Below are 25,282 nucleotides of genomic sequence, written 5' to 3'. Positions count from 1 at the left end.
TCAGTGCAAAAGCCAAGTGGGTTTTGGGTATCTATCCAAAAAACCACAAACAAAATCACAGTAAAGCCACCAGTACAACAATGTTCATCGCAGCGCAATTTGTCATAGCTAGAATCTGGAACCAACCCAGATACCCCTCAGTAGATGAATGCATCAGGAAAATGTGGTACATATACACAATGGAATTTTATGTCTCTTTCAGAAAGAATGACATTGCCCCATTTGTAAGGAAATGGAAGGACTTGGAAAAAATTATACTAAGTGAAGTGAGCCAGACCCAAAGAAACATGGACTCTATGGTCTCCCTTATTGGGAATAATTAGCACAGGTTTAGGCAAGTCACAACAGAGGATCACAAGAGCCCAATAGCTATACTCTTATGATCACATAAAATGATGCTAAGTGAAATGAACTCCATGTTATGGAAACGATTGTTATATCACACTTGTAACTACTTTCAACCTCCCATGTGTATCTGTAGCTTCTACTATTGATGATGTTCTTGTATCACCTTCCTGTGGTTGTATCTACACTATCTCTGTAATCTTATCTGAGTATATTAGAAACCGTCTATACTGGTATTAGAACTAGGAAATTGAAAGGGAATACCAAAATCAAGAGACACAGGGTAAAAAAAGAGAAACAACTACAAAAGCAATACTTGCAAAACTGTTTGGTGTAAGTGAACTGAACACCTCATGGGGGGAAAGGGAAAGGGGGAGGAGGGAGGGGGTAATGAGGGACGAGGTAACAAACTGTACAAGAAATGTATCCAATGCCTAAAGTATGAAACTGTAACCTCTCTGTACATCAGTTTGATAATAAAAATTTAAAAAAAACACAAAAAAACAAAAGCCAAGTGGGAATGTGAGGTGATGCATTCAAACCCCCGTACTGCACCCCACCCCCACTTGATAATCTCATATTAATCACTGTAGGCTTCTTATAGATGTTCCAAGTCATCTTTTTACATAGTATATGATTTTGCTAATTTATTAAGTATTACAGATTTTGGAAAGCTTTAAGATATGATTATTCCTCAGAAAATGGTATCCATTTACTCAGGATCAACAAACTATAGAAAACAGAGTGTTAGTTAGAATTTCACAAACGAAAAACTTTTGTACATTTGGGGTTTGTGGGGGTTTTTTTTGAGGTACTAACAAGGTCGTCTTTAAATCTACCCCAGAAGCTGACAAACACATCCATTAATAAAGGAAAGGCATGTTAAATTAGTGGCATCAGAATCTCTCCTTCCCTTAAATACAATGTTTCAGAACATAGGTTGTCTTAGGTTAGAACTGATTTTACATATTCAGGAATGACGTTGAGATAGAATGCTGCCCTATTTTTTTTAATCTTTGCATTTTGCTCTGCAATCTTTTCAAAACTCTCTAATCAGAAAAGTCCTTTTTGTATTTTCTGTGTGCACAGAGTATTGTATTTTTGTATGGTTTTCTAAGTCTTTTCCATGTATGGATGTGGTGGTTACATCCTACTTCATGAGTATTATTGTTAGCTGGAGGGTAAAGTAGTTAGAATCATGATAGACTAATCAAAACAGCAGTCCACGATGAATGTTTTGTCGAAACTCACAGGTGATTCTGATGAGCATCCAGGACCAAGTTTAAAATTCCTCTAGCAATTTTAATCACATATGTAATGAAAAATTAGAAAAGTGGGAGTATTATCAAACATATAAAATGCTTTCCCCTCCAACTTAGGTAAATTTGATCAGACAACATAAGCCTTTAGTCAAATAAGAAAGAAAACTTTTTTTCCCCCAAACTGAAGGGTGGGCTGTAATCTTCCTCTCTTGTCATCTTCATCTTTCTGATATGCACCACCATGGTCTGTTTGGAAGTAAATACTGATAACATGAAAGTCAGACTGATTTTTAATAAGAAGACCTAAATTTTCAAAAAGTTCTCTCCTCTCAAATGTACCTCTAATTTGTACATAATTCCAATCAAAATTATAACTGCTTATTTTTAGGAGTTGATACAAAAATAAATCTTGAATTCATTTGGAACCATGAGCTGAAAGCAAAGAATAACTTTTTAGAGAAAAATATTGTTAAGGAGGCTTTCTACTAATTGACAGCATTTAATAATATAAGTTAAAACATTTATATTGGGACTTATGATTAAACGGTAAAGGACGGAAAAGATCCCATGTTACAGAGACTAAACAGTTCACAGTGACAAGAGGGACAATTTATCACCAACATATTAAAGTTTATGTGCCCAACAACAGAGTCTCACAATATGTGAAGTAAAAATTGGCACTGGAATATAATAAAAGATCCGAAAATAGATTTTGCATTGATTTTCAGGAAAGGCATCTTAGAAATCCAATGAGGAAGAATGGTCTCTTCAACATTGAGTGAAAAATGTCTCTATGTGGAAAACATGAGGGCCATTCCCTACCATCCCCCCCATTTTCTTAACTGCCTAAGTATATGTTACCTTAAGATAGGTCATGGACTTGAATGTAAAGAATATATATAAATATATATATATATGCTTTGTATATATATTTATATATATTTATTTATATTATACACTTAGAAACATATAAAACTTCTACAAGAAAAATCTTCAGACATCTATCTGATACAGGTTTCTTAGAACATGAAACTTAAAATTATTTAATTTTTTGAAAAAGTTTTCTTGAAAATTTACAGTTAAGAAAATGAAAAGGCAATCCATACAATTGGAGAAGATATTTATAACACTGGTTTTTGTTTTGCTTTTTGTTTTGATGGCAGCACTAGAGCTTGAACTCTGCCTTGGAGCTGTCAGGTGCTGTATGGCTCCAACTCAAGACTGGAATACTACCATCTGAGCCACAGCTTACATTCTCTACTTCCACCTTTGTGTGTGTTTGTGAGTGAGAGAGAGAGAGAGAGAGAGAGAGAGAGAGAGAGAGAGAGAGAGAGAGAGAGAGAGAGGTGGTGGTTACATAGAGATAAGAGTCACAGACTTTCTGGCCTGCTGACTGTGAACCATGAACCATGATCCTCAGATTTCACCCTCCTGAGTAGCTAGGATTACAGGCATAAGCTTCTGTTGCCCAGCTCTAACACATATTTCTAACAAGGGTCTTGGACTTATAGCTAAACAGAAATGTAACACCACTTGAAGAGGTGAACTTGCCCAGCACTAAAGAAGATATAAAAAGACCACAGACAGACATAGTCACCATCATGTAATCTCTGCACTTAGAAGCCATTCACAGTCAGGCTGGCTACATAGTGAAACCCTGTCAAAAAATGAAAGAACAACAACAAAAATGGAGCAAAAGGATTAGGTAAATTCATAATGGTCAGAGTTAGCTAATGTGTGAGAGCAGCCAGAGATCATGAGTGTATAAGACATTAGTCAGCCTTACATGTGCTAGGAGTATAAATTGATGTAGTATCTATGGAAAAATTTGGTAAAGCATTGTAAATCTTGAAGACTCTTCCATCTTTTAAAAATTTTTAAATTTCTGTTAGCATGTTATTCCTAGCTTGCTAATTTCTGCACATCCAGACAGATATCCATGCATGTAAGACTTGGTTGGTGGCAGCAAGGTTTGAGGTGGGAACAGGTATACTTACCACTTCTTAGACCTGTGTATGGTATCTCAGCTGCAGTTACACAAGTGAACATTTGGCATTTAAGTCATAATATTAATTTTTTTGGTGCTGGTACTGGGGATTGAACTTGTGACCTGAGTTGTTGTTCCTTCACTTTTTGTGCATGTGCCTATAAATGTTGGATGATGACTAGCTGGTTTCAAACCATGTCAGCCTCCTGAGTAGGTAGGATGACAGGTATGAGAGACACTGGTGTCTGGGTATATTTCATTCTTATTTTAGTCTTCAAGTAACAAATTTCTAAAGCATTATCATTGAAGTACAGTGATTGTCTTTTTCCAGAAGGGAGTGTGAGATTGTCTTCATTCTCTATAGTTACCCATCTATTCTCTGTGTGTGTGTGTGTGTGTGTGTGTGTGTGTGTGTGTGTGTGTGTGTGTGTGTGTGGTGTATATGAGAGAGAGAGAGAAAGTAAGCCACAGAAGGAGGGAGATATACATAGACTCACTCTTACCCCACTTAGAGTAAGTATTATTATTATTACTGTACCCTTCTTAAATTCATTCTTATGAAACCTCAGGGCCGTGGCTTATCTGTAGCTTTCCATTCCTTTTCATTAGCCATTGAGATTTTTACCCCCGCCCCCTTAGAGGAACATGTGGTCTTATTTAATTTGCTGTCTTTCACCTTCTTACCAGGAAGACAATGATTTAAAACTGGCTAAAATAATTTAATCTTGATTCTCACTATTTGGGAAAAAATCATTATGTGCTTCACATCGCTCCTAATTAAAATCGTAGCTTGAGGTTTAAGAGGAGAGACAAAGTTTAGAAACTCAGGACCTTCATAAATTGTGAACTCCACCTTCCCTACATCACATTCCTGCTGCAAAATTATTCACTCTTTACTTGAAGCACTAATTAGAGACAGAAATTTCTTTGCAGTCTAAAACTACCTATTGTGTCTCTTGTCGGAGTAGCTTTCAACTGTAAAAACTTTTATTATATTGCCATAATTCTTTTCCTTGGGAATTATGTGAACAAATCATGTTTCATGTATCTGTTTCATGAAATATTTAAAAAGAATGGAATGTCTTGAGATACTGAAAGAGCACAACCATGCCCCTGTAAATAAATTGTCTTCTTTTTTAAAGATCCCTAATTCTTCTAATATTTCTTTTCAGTATTATCTTCAGATCCTGCTATAAGTCTTTATATAATCTTTAGCCAAAAGTGTGTCCAGGCGTTTCCATTTGGACATATTCTTATTCAGATGATTAATGAAGTGTAGAATTAAGTTGCTGGTTTGGGGGATGGGGGAGGCGCAGTGCCCATCTCCACATTTACATGTTGAATGTTCTGTTAGCTGAAATCCCGAGATGGTTTCATAGTTGATTCTGTGGTTTTCCTCAATGTGACTCATACCTATTTCTGTATATGTCTGTCTGATCAGATTAGACTCACTAATTTTTCTGTCCCTTCTGCTCTGATGTCCTTACATCCAGACAGTGACAGATGTGTTAGGCTGGCCAGAGCTGAGGACAGGTTTTCTCATCTATCTCCTGAGATGTGTGTTTATTAGTGAGTTGGAAGAAAAATAAAAACAGCTATATAGAGAAACAATTTTTATTTTACATGGATATGAAGAAGCTTACAGCACCTGTTTAGGCCTGAATTAAGTCATCTTAACATATGGTCAGAAATAATGGCAATGCAGATAGAGGATGAACATCGAAAACATTGTGATATTTCTGTCTTTCTCTTAAACAATATTTCTTTGTATTACCCGTGAATTACATTTATTTTTGAAGCCTTTTTCTACACTCCAAAGTGTTCTAATACAGTTATCCTTTAGTTCTAAGAAGTAGAGGCTTTAAGACTGAGTGTGTACATTTATTATTCAACTTGTTATCTCCTTCCTCATTTTCCCCCGCCTTACCCCCTTCCCACTTCCCTCCCCCTGCCATGAGTTGTACAGTTGGGCTATAGCATATAGTTTTGTAAGTATTGCTGTTGCATTGGTTTGTCTCTTACCTTTTGTCTCTCCATTTTGATATTCCCCTTCCCTTCCCTAGTTCCAATACATATGTATACAGTGTCCAGGGTACCAAAATCAGTTACAGTGATATCAGGGGTTAAATCATGGGGAAGGAAGACAAAAGAAAAAGGCATAATTTCCCATGGTATGTTGAAAATAACAAGAACAATGATAAACCACTTGTTCCCATAACTTGGAGTTCATTTTGCTTAGTATCATCTTGCATGTTCATATGTACATAGCTATTGAGCTTTTGTGATCTTCTGCTAGGATTATCCTAGACATGTACTAATTATTCCCGATGAGGGAAACCATAGAGTCTATGTTTCTTTGGGTCTGGCTCACTTCACTTAGTATGACTTTTTTTCAGGGGCTGGGAATATGGCCTGTGGTAGAGTGCTTGCCTCGTATAGACCTTTTCTGTGTGGAGGAGAAAGCTTACATCATTCTGAGAGTGTGAGGCATTGCAAATCATTTACCTCATGCTGGGAAACGAGATAGAATGAAAAAGAGAAAGACCTGAGGACAAGCAGTCTCCTTCAAGGGCAGCCCTCAAGGACCTCTTAGAAGTTTCTACCACTTCCCAATAGAGCCAAACTGGATTCCAAGCCTTTTTTTTTTTTTTCAGATGCATTTGGGTTTTAAGGAATCTTTACAAGTAATAAGTTATGTCATGAAGAGAACTTGTGAACGAGCTGTGTACACGGACCAAAGGCAGAACAGTGACTGTAAATATGATATTCACAATTCTGAATTAAAAGTAATAACCATTTCTAGGTTCCTTTAAGACAATCAGAACTAAATAGCACACACAAGAATACTTTAACAAAACCTTAATGGTCTAACAAACCTTCTAAATGGAAGGAAATACAAATTCAAGTTGATACATCAAGTTTCATATGAATCTGACAACACAAGTGTACCAGGCCATTGCACCCATTATGTGCTGAGGCACCTGATACCAAACGCTCAGGTGGGCACACCCTGTTTTCAGAGCCTACATCAAGGCAAGGCTTCCAAAGACCTCTGTGCCCCAGCAGCCATGCTTGTGGCAAGCTGGACGAAACTACAGCTGCAGTGACCCCTCTATGCACCCGGCACAGAAGTTCCTCCCTGTAATGAACTTGAGTGTAGACTATCAATCTCCTCGAAGAAATGCACAGCTAAACCAAAATAAGAATGGTTTAAATCTTACACACATGAGCTCATATAGGGAAGTATTTTGTTTCATAAAATGAAAAGTTAATTTAAAAAATATCTGCAAGTCTTTTTTGAAATGCAAGGCACTGATAGGGAGCAGACATTCCAGCTAAAAATGATTGTCTGAAACACACAAAACAAAAGGAGTGGATGAGTCCCTTGTCTTTGTTGATGAGAACACTTCCTTCTTCGGGCCTACGCCACATCTTCCAGATAGTCTGTGACATCACTGAGCTGGGAGACTGTCAGGTCTTGTGTCAGATTATCAAGTTTATCACTGGCACTGATGGTGTCCACTCCCACAGAAGGGTCTTCCTCAATCTCCTCACCAATACTCAGTTCACTTTTTTCTGAGTAATGACTGGTACTATTAAAGTCATTGGCATAGTCATCTTCTCTACTGGCTAGCCCAAGTGATCTAATTTTTTCACTGATGAATTTCAGATCTTTCAAAACAGCACTTCTTCTTTTACTCTCATAGTCCTTTAAGGAAGGGGCTCCTGACAGGGAGCTGAGTCCCCTCCTCAAGGGTGGTGCATCCCAGAGCGAGGCCAGGCTTCCCACTTGCTTCCTGGGTTCACTTCTCCAGTCATAAGTTTTTTTTCTGGTTTAGGAATGGGATCATCAAAGAATGAGTCTCCTTCCATATCATCTTCATCGGGACCAAGGCCAGATTTGCCTTTGATATCTAAAGAAGTATTGCTGAAGAAAGATCCAATTTTTGTTTCATGAGCTAATGAGTGCAGACTGCTTTTGCTCTTTTGTTCTGATGAGGAGATACTTGTATCACTTTGACTAACATCCAGACTGGCCTTCTTACTTGGGATTGTGTTTGAGTTTATTTTTCCTCCTGGTGACTTCAATGGAGAATGTATTTCAGATAGTTCCAGGGCACCCTCCCCACGGGCAGTCCCTTTCTCTTTGTGCTGACAGCATCTAATCACTTCTAATAGTAAAGGTCCACCCACAGTTCCTTCGGCTCCAATGATACCTAAGTCTCAGGCTAAATTCTCTCGACCTTCAAAACCTTGAAATGTGCTGTTTTCAGGGTGAAAAACAGCCAAGGTAAAGTCAAGGTTAAAAAACTGAAGACATTCTGCAACAAGATTAGCCACTAAGCATCCATCTTTCATATTCAAAACCTTTTTCAGGTTCTCATTGACTAAAGGAGTTTTGTTCTATACTTTTTCTTCCTCCTCCAGGGCTAAAAACATGGCACCTCTGAGTTCAGCCTTGAAGAGAAGGGAATAAAGATGTTTTCAAGACAGTTGCCACTACAGGCAGGAGGCACACTGCACAGGTGCACGCAAGGTCGCACAGCCCTCCAAGCCTTTTAATATATGAGACTTCATAGAATATACTAGATCAAACCTACAACAACATAATAGAAAAGATAAGATATAGAAATTAATCCCTCTTTAATTCAAAATTCCTTTAGCTGATTGTTTTGAACAATGAAAGGCAAAGAAGGAAGTCTTTATATGTTAAATCATTTAATAATAATGACACTTTTTACTTTTTGCTGTGGCTTTCTCAACAAGATTTTTATAAGTTTCAGGTTCTGATAGAAGTGTATTTTCATACAACAGTGTGACTACTAGGCTTGAGAATTCTTTGAAGAGTCTGTTTTTATAATTGTAGTCATTCTGTGTCTTTGTAGTGACTCATTTCCCTGAAATGCATTTTATTTTCAAGTAATACTAATGCACAAACCAAGAAATTATTTGTATCTCCAGCTTTTGCGTTTGTGTTTTGGGAAAGATTTCAACCTAGTCAGATAAACATTTCAAATCATTTTTGTCACATTTTATTTTACATATTAAAGTTTTTCTATCTGCCAATATTATTATTATTTATCTGCCAATATTATTGTTGTTGTGGCAATACTGAGGTTTGAACTCAGGGTACTTCCTCTGTCGTTTCTGTGGTATGAGAGTGCCTGTTATGCCCAGTCTACACTGAGAGTGCAAAAAACAGTCACTACAAAGAACCAACTCCTGTCTTACGCCGTCTTTCTAAAAACTGTTTTCACTAGGCTTTACATTGGAGAGTTGAGTTCCTCCCAGGGTACTCTAGAACCCTGTCTTGGACAGTGGGTGAACTTACACCTAGCAACCATTTTCCTTTGAATTAGAATTAGTTTGGATATGAAATGCTCCTTCCCCAAACTCATATATTGAAGGGTTGGGCTCCAGATGTTGTCACTATTTTAGGAGATGCGACATAGCTAGATAAAGTAGGTTAGTGAAAGAATGTTTTTGAGGTCTGGGCCTCTTTCTTGCTGTCTCTATGCTTTCTATCCACCATGAGGTTTGCAGCCTCTGTCACAGGGTCAGTTGCCGTGATGTTGTTCTGCCTCATCTTGAACTCAAAACCAGGTCAGGCATGGATTGATTATAGTTGAAACTTTTGAAGCCAAGAGTCAAAATAAGTATTTCCTCCCTTATCAACTATTTTGTCCTAGCAGCAACAAAAATAAAAACTGATTCACAAAATTGGTAACAGAGAACTGCAGTTTTTGCTGTGATTATATTACTATGTGTTCCTAAGCCTTTAGCTGGTAGGAAGATTTGTAAGATGTTTGGAGAAACATGTTAGAAAACTATGCCGTGAACAGAGTTTAGTAGGCCATTTTAGCAGGGGCTCAAAAGATCAGAGTGCCAGCAAAAATGTAGGGAGTGAAGGACTTTGCTTTCAGATGGTAAGAAAGACTCTATTGCAATTGGACTAGAGATTCATATATTTTGTCCTTGCCCAGAGCCTTTGTGAAAGTCTAAGTTTAAAGGCGATGGAATAAGTGATCTGGCCAAGGAAGTTTTTTTTGTTTTTGTTTTTGTTTTTGTTTTTGTTTTGGCCAGTCCTGGGGCTTGGACTCAGGGCCTGAGCACTGTCCCTGGCTTCTTCTTGCTCAAGGCTAGCACTCTGCCACTTGAGCCACAGTGCCACTTCTGGCCATTTTCTGTATATGTAGTGCTGGGGAATTGAACCCAGGGTCTCATGTATATGAGACAAGCACTCTTGCCACTAGGCCATATCCCCAGCCCTGGCCAAGGAAGTTTTAAAGCACCCTGGCTTTTGAAAAACTTCCAGTTTGGTCAGATGAGCCAGTGTTAAGTTGATAATAAAGAAAATAACAGTTTCCTAAAGAGACTAGGGCCACTATAAAGAAACCAATTACTTTCTATGAAGATAATAAGAGATACCTCGAAGACAGCCAAATCACAGACTTGAGGCATTGAAGAAGAAACTTATCACAAAGACTTGAGAAGAGAGTTCCTCCTGTGTACACAGCTTGCATTGTTTCCTCAGGATTTCTTTTACCTTGTTCAGCAGTCCAAGCACTAAGATAAATAGACCTCTACTGCTGCTAGATTTGGCAGCACACCTTTGCACTTCTTCATGTCTGAATGCTATTCTGGGGGTATGGGTATGTACATTTCCCCCATTCATTTTTAAAGACATCTTAATTGATTCTTTGTGATGGATGTGAATATTTAAAGTCAGTAACTTTAAACAAAAAAATGTAGAATACTAGTTCACAGTAGTAACAAAAGTGGGGGGGGCGGGGGGGGTGAATCATTAACATTTCCAAACTAGTAAGTCTACCTGGAAAAGCTGGAAATGATTTCATATAATTGTGTTTACCTCTTACATTGTGTAAACATTTTAAGCTGTTCATCAAATGTTCCCTCAATTTTAAGAATAATTAGGTGTTATCAAGTGGTCTAAGTTAGTGTTACATGTAAGCTACAATACAAAATAAGCAGCATGAGTGTGCAAACATCAAGGAACAAAAGCAAGTTGTTAGAGTTTTGTTTCAGAAGGGACCTCATAATGGATAAACATCAAATACAGAAATGAAGACTAAGATGCAAATTTTCAGAAAAAACATTTGAAACCTAATATTGACTTCTAAACCTTTTACAGATACTAGGAATGCAAAGTAATGTTGCTGTTGATTAAAAGCGGAGATTTTAATCAGAATGTTTTTCTGCAGAGGATTATGCTATGTGCTTGCCCCATGAAGTCATTTGACTCCCTTCATAGCAAGCTAAGGGCTTCCAGAAGACAATGTTGTGTCACATTGATTTCGCCTGCAGATCTTGTTTTGCTAAGGGGAGGGAGAAGGAGCTAACAAGTAGCCATTCTGTAGAGGTGGAGGAGGAGATCAGTAAAATCTGTCATCTTGTAAAGATTACCACCTTTTGTTGGACAAAGATTCACAAATGTTTCCTGTAGATCATGTTGGGCCCTGGGCATCAAATAATAAGAATTAGATTCATTGTGCCCCAAATTAAGAGAGCAGCCTGAAAAAAAACATGGGGCCTCAGCAAATGAAAGCTGGATTCCAAATGTAATACAAGAAGCATATGTGCTACCCTCATGGAAATGCAATCTGTGCCATTGCAAAGATATTTCAATTAGAGCTCCTCCCTTCCTCCTTGCTTAAACACTGTGAAGTTGCTATCTTGAAATTGTCAATAAATTTTAAACAAAAAGCTCCCACTTTTCCACTTTACAGTGGGCACCTCAGAGTAGATAGTCTGTTTTAAATTTACAATGCACATCAAGACAATGAAAACCAAAGGAATCCACAATTAGAATAGGATGGTTCATCAAAGAGTCATTAAGCACTTATGAGATGAGAAGATTTTACATTAATATTTCTCACACTCAGGTGGTTAAGATGAACCACTTGGTACATGCCTTCCTCTTTCACTTCCCTATCGTTACCCATCTCTAGTGCCTTCCAACCCAGAGAGAACTAAAACATTCTCGAAGGAAAGGAGACAGCATTGATGAAAAGAGAGAGCTTGTTATACATATTCCTTTCCCAAGGCTTGCAACAAATGCTTGTCAGGATAGGAATCTCTTACGGATATTCAGATAACCCAATTGAGATTAGTCTGTAGACTTAGAGTAATCATAGGACTTTTAACGTCATGGCTTGAATATTAACTTTTTCCCAGAAGCTCAGTTTTTGAGTATTTGGTCCCCAGCTGATGGTGCATCCTGGGAGATTGTGAGAACTTTAACTGGTGAGACTGAGATGGAGGAAATGGGTCACAGGAGAGTGGTCCTTTGAAAGTCTATTACTCCTGGCCTCTTCCAGTTTTGCTTTCTGCTTCCTGGCTGCCATGAGGGTAGTCAGCATCTGTTGCTTGTTCCTGCTACCATAATATTCATCTCAGATGAATGAGACCAATCAACCTTGGACTGAGTAGAGCTCAATAAATCCTTTCTCCTTGAAATTGTCCCTGTCAGGTATTGGGTCAGCTAATCCATTAACATTTGGGTATTACGTAGTGATTAGAAAACTATAAGGCCGCCAACGTTTTCATCCTGGGATGGAGGAAGAGCTAAGTGAATAAATATTAAGGGAAAAAGCACAGTGCAAAATAGAATTGCTTTTGAAATTACTTCTCTCAAGTGATATTTACTCAGTGCATTGGTTGTATAATTGAATTTGAACAATCTGGAAAAACTGGATGCTTTTAACTCATTAACCTCATCTTAAATTTAAAATGATTTTCTGAAAGCTAGTGTTGTGAATTTTGACTTTTTGTGCATTTTATTTCTTAATCTAATTTGGTAATAGGAAAAGAAATGTTATATTTTCCCCTTTGGTCACAGAACTTTTATGTTTCTGGTTGTTGGCTTGCTGACATTATTCTAAAAATGGAAAAGTTTAGCTACTCAATGCTGTTGCCTTTAAGCAAAGAATGATATGTAATATTTCTTTAGGAGATGTGTTTAATGTTTGAGGAAATTAACCTTGATTTATTCTTACTTTGTTTTTCCCAGTGGCAGTAATATTGAATTTTTTTCCCTATAGTGGCTATTCCAACATGACTTGAATTAGGAAAATGTTGCTAGCTTTCAATATATTTCCACTGTTATTTTCCATTTTATGCTGACCATTGTAGGCTAATTATTGAAAATTATATTTTGTGTACATCACATATGTGTGAGATTAACTTTGTCATTGGTGGACTGACATTTAAAGTGAGGTTGCATTCTATCCTGGGATTTTGGGAACTATATCTTGATCCCCTTTAACAATGTGTAGGTAATTGCATTTACTTAAATTTTCTGAATGGTTTTTTTGGGGGGGGAAATTGCAAAATATGAATATTGTGATTTTTCTTATATTACAAAATTTCTGAATTGTTTTCTGTCTAATATTGTTACAATGTCTACCTGGACACAAACAAACTTGGAGGGGATTTATCTGGTTATTATTTCAAATGTAACTTCTGTCACTGAAGGGATAATCTTATTTTTTAACTTTTCTTAAAATTAAGTTGTTAATATTTCTAAAGTTACTTTGTTAAAAATAATTTTAAATTATTTTCATTGCATAAATTAATGAGGTATACAGTACAATAATTTCATACATGTATATATGCTGTGTATTGACCACTACTTTTACTTTAAATTAGTAAAGATGGTACTAACATGCAGATTCTTGTGGGAGTGGGGGCATCATTAGATAAATTACATTTGCATCATTTTTAATGTAAAAATTAATTTTAGTAAAGGGTGTTAGTCAGCTTTCCATTGTGTGACAAAATCCTGGAGATCATTAGCTTAAAAGAGGAAAAGATATTTTGGCACACATTTCAGAGGTGTTACTCTGTAACTGTTTGGTTTGATTACTTTGGAACCGTGGCAACACAAAATAGCATCTTGTGTGGTAGTGGAGGGCTTCTCACCTCTAGGAGCCAGGACTCAAAGGGAGAGTGGTTGAAGGAGAGGAAGGATGGCATCCTGATATCCCTTTCACAGTCATACTCTCTCAGTATCCTAACTTACTTACACAAGCCACCTCATAAAGATGCCACCACTTCCTGATAGCCCAAAGGGCTGAATTTTATGCCTTTAACACATGAACCTTAGGGGAAATTTTCCATTTAAGACCCAAACGATAGCAGGAAGAATTTAAAAGTGGACTAAATGGCCTGCCACCCTCATCAGGGACTAAGGGTGGGAACACTAACATTTGGCTCAACACCGGATATTGTATAGCCATTACTCACAACACTTGTGAATTCCATTTGGAAAAGTAATTTTAAATCATTTTTGTTAAATATCTTCCCAGATATCTTCATTAATGTAATACTTTCCTCTGCTTTTGTTGTAGGCTCGCAGGAAGGAGGTGTTTATCCAGGAAAGGTATGGGAGATTTAATCTAAATGACCCATTCTTGGCACTTCAGAGAGACTATGAAGCGGGTTCCAGTGACAAAGAAAAGAAGCCGGTTTGTACCAACCCTCTATCCATCCTTGAAGCAGTCATGGCCCACTGCAGAAAAATGCAAGAGAGGATGTCTGCACAGCTGGCTGCTGCTGAGAGCAGACAAAAAAAGGTACTGAGGCTCTGAGGTCCTTTTCCCCATAACACAATATGGAAAAAGGGACCAGGCATTGGAAGTGCTTAATCCTTGTTCAATGTTAATTTTTTGTGAACTATTAGGATAGGTTTCTACAAGTGTAAAATGCTAAGAAGGTTCTGTTGTCCTTTTAAAAATGTTAACTTTGTGTTTAAGATGTGAAATAACACTAAGTCATCCATTATGAAAAATAAATTAAGCTTTTGTAATGTTTTATTTGAAACTGTCTTTAAGATAGTGTGTGTGTGTGTGTGTGTGTGTGTGTGTGTGTGTGTGTGTGTGTGGTGTGGGCAGTGGAAGATTGTTTCCTAGTTTGAAAAAGTCACGCTTGCTGCACAGTGGGTCACAATGCCTTGGCGCAGCCATGACTGTGATTCTATGGGAGTATCCCCAGTTTAGTTTAACCAGCATCTTCTAGAATGTTTCTTTGCAAGCAGGCAGGTGATGTACTCCTGTAATCCTGTATGCTTGGGAGGCTAAGGATGATTTTGAAGCTACCTTAGATAACATAGGGAGATTCCACCTCCAAAATAAAAATAAGCCAGGGGCTATACTGCCCGAATCAGGCAGTACAACACCTTCAAAGAAAGAACAAGGTCCTGACGTCAAACATCAAGAAAGCCAAATAAAGAAAACCGTGCAAAATGCGTTTGCAATTTTTTAGTTATTTGATAATTTTTATGATTTCTTTGGAAGATGAAAATAGCATGAAGAGAATACAGTGAAGATTTACCAGGTATGGCTAGCATCACAGTGATATACTTTTGTAGCCCTGTATAGTAGCAAACTTTCTGCTGGGATGTGCTGGCTAGGCTCCTGCTTCTGCTGACATGTATTTCTTTAAGCCAACCTCCTTCCTCTCCTCCCATTCCCCACCAATACACTGGCATTTCTAACACTTGAGTAGATGCTTCAAAGAGGCCCAAGTTTGGTAAAAATTTTACTGTGGTCATCCATAAAGAAAACAGAATTTTCAACTAGGCACTGGTAGCTCACGCCTATAATCCTAGCTATTCAGGAGGCTAAGATCTGAGGATTGAGTTTCAAAGAGAGCCAAGAAAGAAAGTCCATGAGACTTATCTCCAGTTAATCACCAAAAACCTGGAAGTGGAGCTGCGGCTCAAAATGGTAGAGTGCTAGCCTTGAGCAAAACATCAGCTCAAGGACAGTGCCCAGGCTCCGAGTTCAACCCCCATGATGGACAAAAACAAAAACAAAACAAAAAGACTTTTCAGTTTTGTATTTCTAATATACTGCTAATGCCTTTGATTTCCTTTAATAGAAGAGAGAAAGAGAGAAAAGTTATTGCTATCTGGTATGATTAGGTTTAAAATGATAGGTTTTTCTTCATCATTATTGAAGCATATGTTAAAGTGTTTCTTTTATTTATCCTTTTCAGGGAATTCTGACATGTAACACCTAGACAATTAACCTAAATGTTGCACTATACTGTAAATGTACATTATAGTGACACCTAATATGTTTCTTTCCCTTTAATTATGAGTCTTATAAACATATAAATGCAAATGTACTACTATAGATGTTGAATACATTTTTTTGAGTATGTTACATGGGAGAAAACTAAAGCATTAAGAGTAATAGTAAAGCAGAATAGAATTTGCCTTCATGGGCATGGGCCAAAATTCAGTTTTACTCTAAATCTGTAAACCTTCTAAAAGCCCTATAGACAACTACTAGAATCTCTGGACCCTACAACCCACAGACTTCCCACAAACCAAAATAAGCAAGGGCCAGTATATTTCAGCTGATGTCACTGAGACTCTTTTGTATTTCTTGGATGGGATATATGTCAATTATGTTCTTTGTGTCAAATGGGCTGTATCATAATAGATTATTTCTTCTGGATTTTATACAACATTATCAAACATCCAGAAAACATTTTGTTTTCATTTATTCTATGAAAATGTATACTTTTCTCGGTTTTACTTCACTTTTGCATTTTATTTATCATTTCTGTCTTAGGAGAAAATAAGGAAGCCATTTCTAGCTGAATCAAGGATTTTATTATCAGCAGACTTTTAAAAAAGATTAACTTACATCCTGTCTATTTTTTTTTTTTTTTGCCAGTCCTGGGCCTTGGACTCAGGGCCTGAGCACTGTCCCTGGCTTCTTCCTGCTCAAGGCTAGCACTCTGCCACTTGAGCCACAGCGCCGCTTCTGGCCGTTTTCTGTATATGTGGTGCTGGGGAATCGAACCTAGGGCCTAGTGTATCCGAGGCAGGCACTCTTGCCGCTAGGCTATATCCCCAGCCCCCATCCTGTCTATTTTTGAACGACTGTCATTTCCAACCTGGATGGGAATGAAAGGAAATCATTTGTGTCCTATGGTCTCTGAGAAGCTAACATGGGTTGGTCTCCATGTATAGCCGGGATACAGGGAAGCTTTTATGGCTGGATTCATTGATTGGGTAGCCTCAGTGAAGGGTAGCTTTGATAGAGAGTTCTGCCTTTCTATCCTTCAAGAGTACTCCACTCCAGCAGATTACAGAATGTAAACAGTTTCTGCTTCTAGTCTTACCATGTATCTCACAAAACCAGAAACCCGAAAGCCATCTTTTTACCAACAAAATTATCTGCCACCCGTAGGACTGAAAGTAAATACTTTAACCAAATGTCTTCAACTTCAGCTTCAGAAATCTAAAAAGGAGTAAGAGAAAAAGATGTCCATTATTTTAAATGAGTCCAGGTTCCTTAAATCACTGTCTGAGCAAAGGTCTGGGAAAGCGAAGGCCCCATTATCTCCAATTCCAGTGTGCATGCTCTGTCACTGGCATAGCTCCTTGGTAATTCCACGACATTTGGCCTAAACACTGCTGTGGTTGGGCTCCAAGGCAGGAGAAGAGGTTCTGTGCCCATTCATGTGTTGATTCCTGCTGAGATTACTAATAGGAGGGTTAACTGTTTGGCAATTTGTGTGCCAGAGAAATTTGGGCACGAATCAATTTGGCAAATAGGCTGAGCCTGTAAAACCACTTTGAATAAGCTAATGAGTAGTCTTCATGGGGAACTTAGCCTCTGGTATTCTACTCTTAGTTTTGAGCCAGAAACCTAGGGTAGAAGGATTTATTTTTTTACATCATCCCTTAATAGAGCTTCTATTCTAATGTATTCGAAAAGTATGGAGAGGAAGTATATGTATTTCCAAACATGTTATTCATACCAAGAAACCATCATTCCTCACCCTTGAATAGGAAATTGGAACATAGTTCTTAATAAGAAGTCTAAACACTATCTAGGAAATTTAGAAGAAAAGTGGTTCTTTTCACCAGTAAAAAAAAATTTTAATTAAGATTGCTGTGTGTTACTATTCTGAGTAGTGGTTCAGTATAATTTAGTTGGTTACATAGCATTAGCTGTCTCCAACAGGATTCTTCATTTTATACATGTGAAGCCAATGTTGATTGATTTAAGCTGAATGGGCTATATATAGATAGGCTTACATAAATGTTAGCCATTTTTCAGTACTGCTCAGTGTGGTTGGAACACATGGAGTTCAGCTCTTACCAGCCAGTATCATAAACAAACGATCTCTAGAAAGCTAGTCTACTCTAATTTATGCTTCTGTTCATAAAAGTTGGAAGCTGTAGCTTACCCCTCTGCTATTCACAAGCCAGGCAACACCTGGTCATTTTTTATTGTCCAGAGTGTGCTTTTTAGCCCTATTTCTTGAGTTGCCCATTTCTTATTGGCAGCTCAAGACAGGTGTATGTGATAGGCAGCTTAGGCCATGCTTAAGTAACTATTGTAGATTCTTAGCTTCTGTAGTGTAGAATGATACATTGGAGAATTTTCTTAATACAGAAAGGAGTTGCTAGTACTAGACAGTCAAAGAAATGGGTTAAAAAAACAAAAAGGAACAGGCTGGGAATGAGGCTTAGTGGTAGAGTGCTTGCGTAGCATGCATGAAGCCCTTCATTCGGTTCCTCAGTACCACAGAAAAAGCCAGAAGTGTCTCTGTGGCTTCAGTGCTAAAGTGCTATCCTAGAGCAAAAGAAAGTCAGGAACAGTGCCCAGGCCCTGAGTTCAAGCCCCAGGACTGGCAGAAAAAAAGAAGAACAAGTCAGTTGTCTTGTATACTTTATTTCATGCAATTTTTTTCCTGTTATAAATAATTGGACTTATTTTTCCTTTAGAGCCAGTGTTGTTTTAGTTCTTTATATAATGGTTACTTTATTATTTGTAAATTTTCTTTAAATTTTAAATCTCTGTAGAGTTTCATCCAACAATATGATAAACACCTATAGTAATGTTTTTAGGATGAGTAGTTAGCATGTTTGGTACAGGAATGATAATTTCAGCTCATTCATGTGTCTCAAAATGCATGAAGTGCATTCGACCATTACAGAGCAAGTATTAGGGACCTTGAAAAACAGGTCTGTGGCTTGAGCAGAAATGTTTACCATAGGGCAGTTGGCCTCACCCAAATAAATAGGAACCAGGAAAACTTTGTTTCCAGGCCTTGACTTCACTCTTCATACTCTGGGTTAAAAGGAAGGGGCAGATGGGAATGAAGACACCAAATTGCTAACTGGTAGCCACAGACCCTGTAATATGGAAAAGTATTTGAAAAAGAGCTTTTAATTTATCTTGTTGTTACATATTTGAGTGAACAGATCGATAGATGTAACAAGGTTAGGAAGATAAGGATGCCACGGTTTGGACCAGTAACATAGAATGTAGTGAAATTTCATAGGAGACTTATGATGCAACAAACAGGCTCTACTTTTTCATATTATAAATGACCATAATTATTTCCCTGTCTGTTTTCCACTTTGAATTAGAACTGATTACCTTTACATTGCTAATGAGCTCCCACCTACATGTTTCCCTTTCATTCTGTGAAAGTGTATGTTTGGTGCCTTTTCTTTCATGGCTCAGTGTCTGTGCTGCTATTCTGGGAACCACCACCTACTTCTCACTGCTGGAGAAGCTGTGTTCGTTCCCCCACGGTCTTCCATGCAATCTAATGCAATTTTCCAAAGGACTTAGTGACATATTACACCACAAAAATTCCTCTCAGCCCTCTCTGAAAGTGAATGTGAGTAAGTAATACAAGTTAAACAAAAATATAGCCAGGGAAACTAGAATTTAAAATTTATGGGGGCTGGGGATATAGCCTAGTGGCAAGAGTGCCTGCCTCGGATACACGAGGCCCTAGGTTCGATTCCCCAGCACCACATATACAGAAAACGGCCAGAAGCGGCGCTGTGGCTCAAGTGGCAGAGTGCTAGCCTTGAGCGGGAAGAAGCCAGGGACAGTGCTCAGGCCCGGAGTCCAAGGCCCAGGACTGGCCAAAAAAAAAAAAAATTTATGTGTACTTGGGTTTCCTATTAATTTAGTGTGTGGTCCTGATGTCTTATCTCTGTAAAATTTTTGTATCATATAAGAAGCCAAGAAATGGAGTCCATGGATTTTTGTATTCTTGGGACCCATCTTGAACAGAATGGGAAGATGAAAAGACACTTCTTCTGCAAAGGTTATTTAAAATAACACTTGGGACAGGATGCTGATGTCTCACACCTGTTATCCTAGCTACTTAGGAAGCTGTAGCCCAGAGGATCACCATTTAAGCCAGCCCAGGCAGAAAAGGTCTTTGAGACTCCATCTCCAATTAACTAGCAAAATGCTAGACTGGAGGTTGGTACTGCACTAGCTCTGTCTCATAACCCTGAGTTCAAACCTTGGTACCAGTATACACACACACACACACACACACACACACACACACACACACACACACACACACGCCCCTTGTAAAAAGATATATGAACATTTCTAATATTTAGGTCATTCAAATTTAAATAAGTGCACATTATCACTAGTGTGGTGATTCAGAACAGTTCTTATTAACCTATTGAAGATATCAAAAGGAGACTACTTTATTGATTATAAGAAAAAAAATCAATATAGGATAGAATTAAGGATTCCTGGTGGAGACAAGACGGGAGGTGGCCGAAATCCTGAAATCCTAATTAAAGGACTCCTGTCAGATACAATGTGATCACAGAACATTTATTTAGCATATGCTATGCCCTCTTAAGTCAACTCATTTAACCATTAGGAGATTATCTACTAGCTATCGTTATTACTTTATTTTACACATAAACAAAATAAGGCCAAAGAGAATCTACAAACACATATTCCTGACTTGAATACAAAAAGCTCTCTTCAGTGTCCACATACTTAACTGCAGTGCTGTGTGTGGGTCTCACAGCTTTGAGGGCTAGTAATTATGTTCTGCAAATGATTTAGTCTAATAAACCTTACTTCTTCATTATTAGTAGTTCTTTGCGATATTTTATAATTCAACTACACTCCAATGTAATTTAAAAAAATCCATCCATAGGGTCTCTTCTCTAAATCATTATCTTTAAACATATTTTCAGAGAAATAATATATTGTGCACATTTTATTGTACATGTGATGTGCAGAAGGGATACAATTACATAAGTAATGTAATGAGTAGATTTCTTTTTGAATAGTGTTACCCCCTCCCTCGTTTTCTCCTCCTCCTCCCTCTCCTGCCACTGACTCCCCTATTCCCTAAGTTGTAAAGTTCATTTCCAACATAGTGTCTACTGAATGTCACTGTTGAATTGGCTCACCCTTTGGTCCACCATTTCTGTGATTCCCTTTCCCTTCCCCAAATCAGATAAACTTATATATAAAACAAAGGGTACCAAAATAAAAAAAAAAAAACAGGGACAACAGGGAATAAACCAAAGTAAAAAAGAAAAAGAACTACAAACAGTATAAAAAAGAAAAACCTACTTCTGTTTCCATTTCTTGGAGTTCTTTTTTTATTTTTTTTTGGCCATTCCTGGAGCTTGAAATCGGCCTGAGCACTGTCCCTGGCTTCCTTTTACTCAAGGCTAGCACTCTGCCACTTGAGCCACAGTGCCACTTTGGGCTGTTTTCTATATATGTGGTGCTGGGGAATCAGACCCAGGGCTTCATGCATATGAGGCAAGCACTTTTGCCACTAGGGCATATTTCCAGCTCTGTAGCTCATTTTGACAAGCATCATTTTATAAGGTCATATTCACATAGCTATTGAAACATTGTGATCTTGTGATCCTCTCCTAAGGATAGTCTTCTATATTCTCACTGTGTGATGGCTAGAGTGCTGTTTAATTAATCATGTCCAAGTGTAATTATTTGTCTTTTAAGGGTTTTTTTGGTTGGGTTTTTTTAACTGTATTTTTTTGTTTTTTCTTTTTTGGTACTGGGAATCGAACCCAGGACATTGCACTTGCTAGGCAAGCGCTTTGCCACTGAGCTACATCCCAGCCCTAATTATTTGTCTTTTCCTACCCATTGGACTAACTTGTAGACTTATAGACATATTCTAGTTACCACAAATGAGAGAAACCATGCAGCCTATGTTTCTTTGGGTCTGGCTTACTTTGCTTAATACAATTTTTTTCCCAAGCCTTTCCATTTCCTTATGAATGCAGCAATGTCATTTTTTCTGATGGACGCATAGAGTTCCATTGTGCAGTCACCTTTCTGAATAACATAACTATTATATTGGGAAATAAAAAAAAACTTTTTTTCCCTATCACTATGTACTTTTTATGTGCCAAAGGACAAAATTGCAACTAATTATTTTAATGATCTTAATTTGCTTTATTTTCATTTCTAGAATTGGGCAGCCTTTTATTTCATAAAATAGAATACATGATCATCAGCTAGACAGAAGAGGTTGGTTTTGTAGAACACAAAGTATTCCATTTCAAAGTTACTTGAAAAGTGAGAACTAGACCAGAGGCAGAAGAATGGGAAAATAACTGATTAGCTAATATCCACTTATTTTCAATTATTTCTTTTGTATAGGGATTAAAGCAGGGGAACTTCTTTATCTCATCAATTGTTTGGGAAATTTGGTCTTTACTTTTCAAATTCAGATATATTACAAATCATTTAGCTTTTCTTTGGTGATACAGAATTATACTTTGAGTGATTCCATCTTAGTACAAGAGCCTAGACCCCAGGTACTGACCTCCTGTAATTTCTATTCAGTATATGAATGCTATGCTTTATTCTGCAAATAAGAAAATGATATAGCACCAATCTTTAGAGCAAGTAACGTACCAAAGTCACACAACTAAGAAGTTTGGATCAAAAGTTACTGCAATATTAGTCTCTTTTTCAAGTTTAAAAACAAATTATTTAAATTGTTATTATAAAGGTGATGAACAGAAGGGTTACTGTTTTGCAAGTCATATAATGAAGACAGTTCTTTTTGGACAATGTCATTCCTTCCTGCAGTCCTCCAGTTATTCCCTCCTACTTCCACCCACAAGTTTTGTAGTTCATTTTCAATGTAGTGTCCAGTGAGTAACATTACTTCATTTGTTCACACTTTGTCCCTCCCTTTCTGTGCCCTCCCTTATCACTTTGTTTCTTAACCACACATATACAAGGAAAGCATGAGAGCATGTTTTCTGTACATATTGGTCACAATTTATAGAGAAAAGATTTTAAAATTCATAAAGATCAACATGACAACTGTTGGAGCCATTTGGAAAGATCACAGGGAAATGATGAATGTGACTGTGGAAGGAAAGTTCACTGTTGAACTGATGGAAACCATTCTCTCATTGAGTGAGTGATGAAGTCTGTGAAGTTATATGGAGAGTCCTTTGAGTGAAGTGGGTGAAATCTGAGGACAAGATTCAAAGGTTGGAAACATCTCCACAGTAAATGATAGAAGAAACTAAACAAAGGGAAGATAGTACTCAAGGGTCAATTGAGTTTGGCGCCATGTGGCTGTAGGTGCATTGGGTGTGGAGTTTTCTCTCTGTTCCATCTCTGGGTGGATTAAAAAAAAAAGACATGTTTTTGTTTGAGATTTATAAGGAGTGACTGAAGGAAGAACAAATATTGCAAAAGAATTGTGGGTATGTTTATAGTAGTAGAGTTTTCTGTCTATGAATTGCTCTCTGTTTGGAACTTTCTTAAAATCCAATTTGGAAGTCTAAAATGAATGTTATCTTGGAAGTAAAATGTGGTGACCCATAGTGAAGAAATGCCATAGGTATAATTATAACATGATAAGGAATGCTTTAAACCTTGCTTCAAGATGAAGTACAATTGAACACCGAGTGATTGCCATGATTTGGACACTCAGCAGCTGGATAGTCCTAGAAATCACAAACAGCCTCTTCCAGGGGTGGCAAATAAAAAGGTTTCTCACTTTCTCACCCCTGTCATGCTATATAAAGCCTGAGAAATCATTTTGTATATTATAGAACAGACAGATTTGCTGTTTGTCAGCTATATGACCTATCTGCCTGTGGTGGTAATTTTATATGGCTCATGAATGATGTTGTAAATATTGAAATGGCACTTGGCAGAAGATGGGTCCCTAGCCATACCTGTACAGTTACTTTGCAAAATAATGATAGCTCTTAAAACTTTGCAACATGTATCTTTTCCACCTTCAAAATTAAATTAGAAAATTCTTATTATACTAACAAGCTGGCCATGCCCGGTGCTAGTGGAGGCTAAGATCTGAGGATCACAGCTAAAATCCTGTCAGTCTGGTAAGTAAAGTCTATGGGACTCTTAGTTACCAAAAGATGGAAGTGGAGCTGTGGCTCAAGTGGTAGAGCAAAGACCCTGAGCAAAAAAAAAAAAAAAATCTCAAGCCCTGAATTCAAGCCCAGGACCAACACGCACACACACACACGCGCGTGCTGGCTGTAAAATATTTTCATGAAATAAATATGTATACATGTGTGTATATAAATATATATATACACACACACACACGTGCAAGCAGGCACTACCAGGGACCAAGTGTAGGTTCTTGTGCAGTTCTAAGAGTATATTGTTATTTAGTACACTTTTAACCAAAAGGAAGTCAAATTTTCTGAGGAAACTATATGAATAAAATATGCATATAAAATATAGTATATGGCAGTCCTATTATCCTTCATACCTTACTCGATTACTTGTACAGCTATCGTCAATTTTATCCAGTGGAATAGAGGGTTCCATTACTCTTGAGGAATTATCTATATTCCTGATTATCTATTTGACAACTATCCCCCAGCTGCTTTTCAAAGCATGAATCATTACAACATAGATGGGCAGTAGGGCACTTTTTCCCTATGGTCTCATGACACTGTGAAGGGGACAGAGTAGCAATTTTCACAGGGCACTCCACAATAATACAGATTCACAACTGATGATCATGAGAGTGTCTCCCTCCTCTGTGTTTGATGTCTAGAAACTGACTTCATTACTGTCTGTCGTGAGAATGTATTGCATGTTTAGTTCTAGACCACTATTGCAATAAGGATGTGAATTCTGGAGATAAATCAGGTGAATATTTTGATTTCTCAATGAATTAAGAAGTTATGCTTATACTGTACTATAGTCTAGTGAATGTGCAGTAGCATTGTGTTTGACAAAGGATGATACATAATTTAAAATATACATTGTTAAAAATGCTCTCATGTGAGTGTCTAGAAGAATGGTTCTAATTGACTCACTCTATGAAGATTTGTCAGAGACCTCTAATTTATACAACAGTATAAATTATGCAGGATGAATTATGTTGACACCCAGTAAAATAAAACCAGATAAAGGAGATTATTACAAGGAGGAAAGGGTACTGTTCTTTCCAACAGGGTGAAGGTAACAGTTGATCAGAGGCCTGAAGGAAAGAAAGGAACTAGCCTTTCCTCTTGTGCTGTTGGGTTATTTTGTGCATATTAGAAAAACTCACCTAAGTGCTGGGGGACGCAGGGGCAGGGGTGGCTCAGTGGTAGAATGCCTGCTACCCTGATCTAGGCTTTGGGTTAAACCCCCTTTGTGAGATTCTCTCTGTAGGCTCAAATATATAAATATTTCTTTATAAACAACAATTCTAGGAGCCCATGGCTTGGTGAGCAATCGGTAGCCCCACGTGTAGGCAGTTTTGTCAGGAAAGGACTTTTTTTTTGCCCTTACTCACCCTCCTGTTGGTCACTCCTGTGCTGGAGTGCCTCCCAAAGGTGTGCAGTGGAATTCCACTGCAGACAGGACAACAAGCTCAA

At 37.7% G+C, this 25,282-nt stretch overlaps 1 protein-coding gene and 1 pseudogene across 1 annotated transcript in view; one reads left to right on the top strand and one right to left on the bottom strand.

Moving 5' to 3' along the window:
• Window positions 1–25,282, top strand: part of Cttnbp2 (cortactin binding protein 2) — a 124,754-nt gene that overhangs the window by 33,440 nt on the left and 66,032 nt on the right. The window contains exon 3 of the mRNA XM_048340116.1: window positions 13,965–14,189. Coding sequence (XP_048196073.1) covers window positions 13,965–14,189 — 225 coding nt within the window. The remainder of the gene's footprint in view (window positions 1–13,964; window positions 14,190–25,282) is intronic.
• Window positions 6,701–13,590, bottom strand: LOC125342373 (annotated as a pseudogene).

Source organism: Perognathus longimembris, chromosome 2 (assembly GCF_023159225.1).
Source record: "Perognathus longimembris pacificus isolate PPM17 chromosome 2, ASM2315922v1, whole genome shotgun sequence".
Classification (NCBI taxonomy): Eukaryota; Metazoa; Chordata; class Mammalia; order Rodentia; family Heteromyidae; genus Perognathus; species Perognathus longimembris.
Note: the sequence above shows the minus strand (reverse complement) of the source record. Positions and strands in the feature narration are given on the sequence as shown.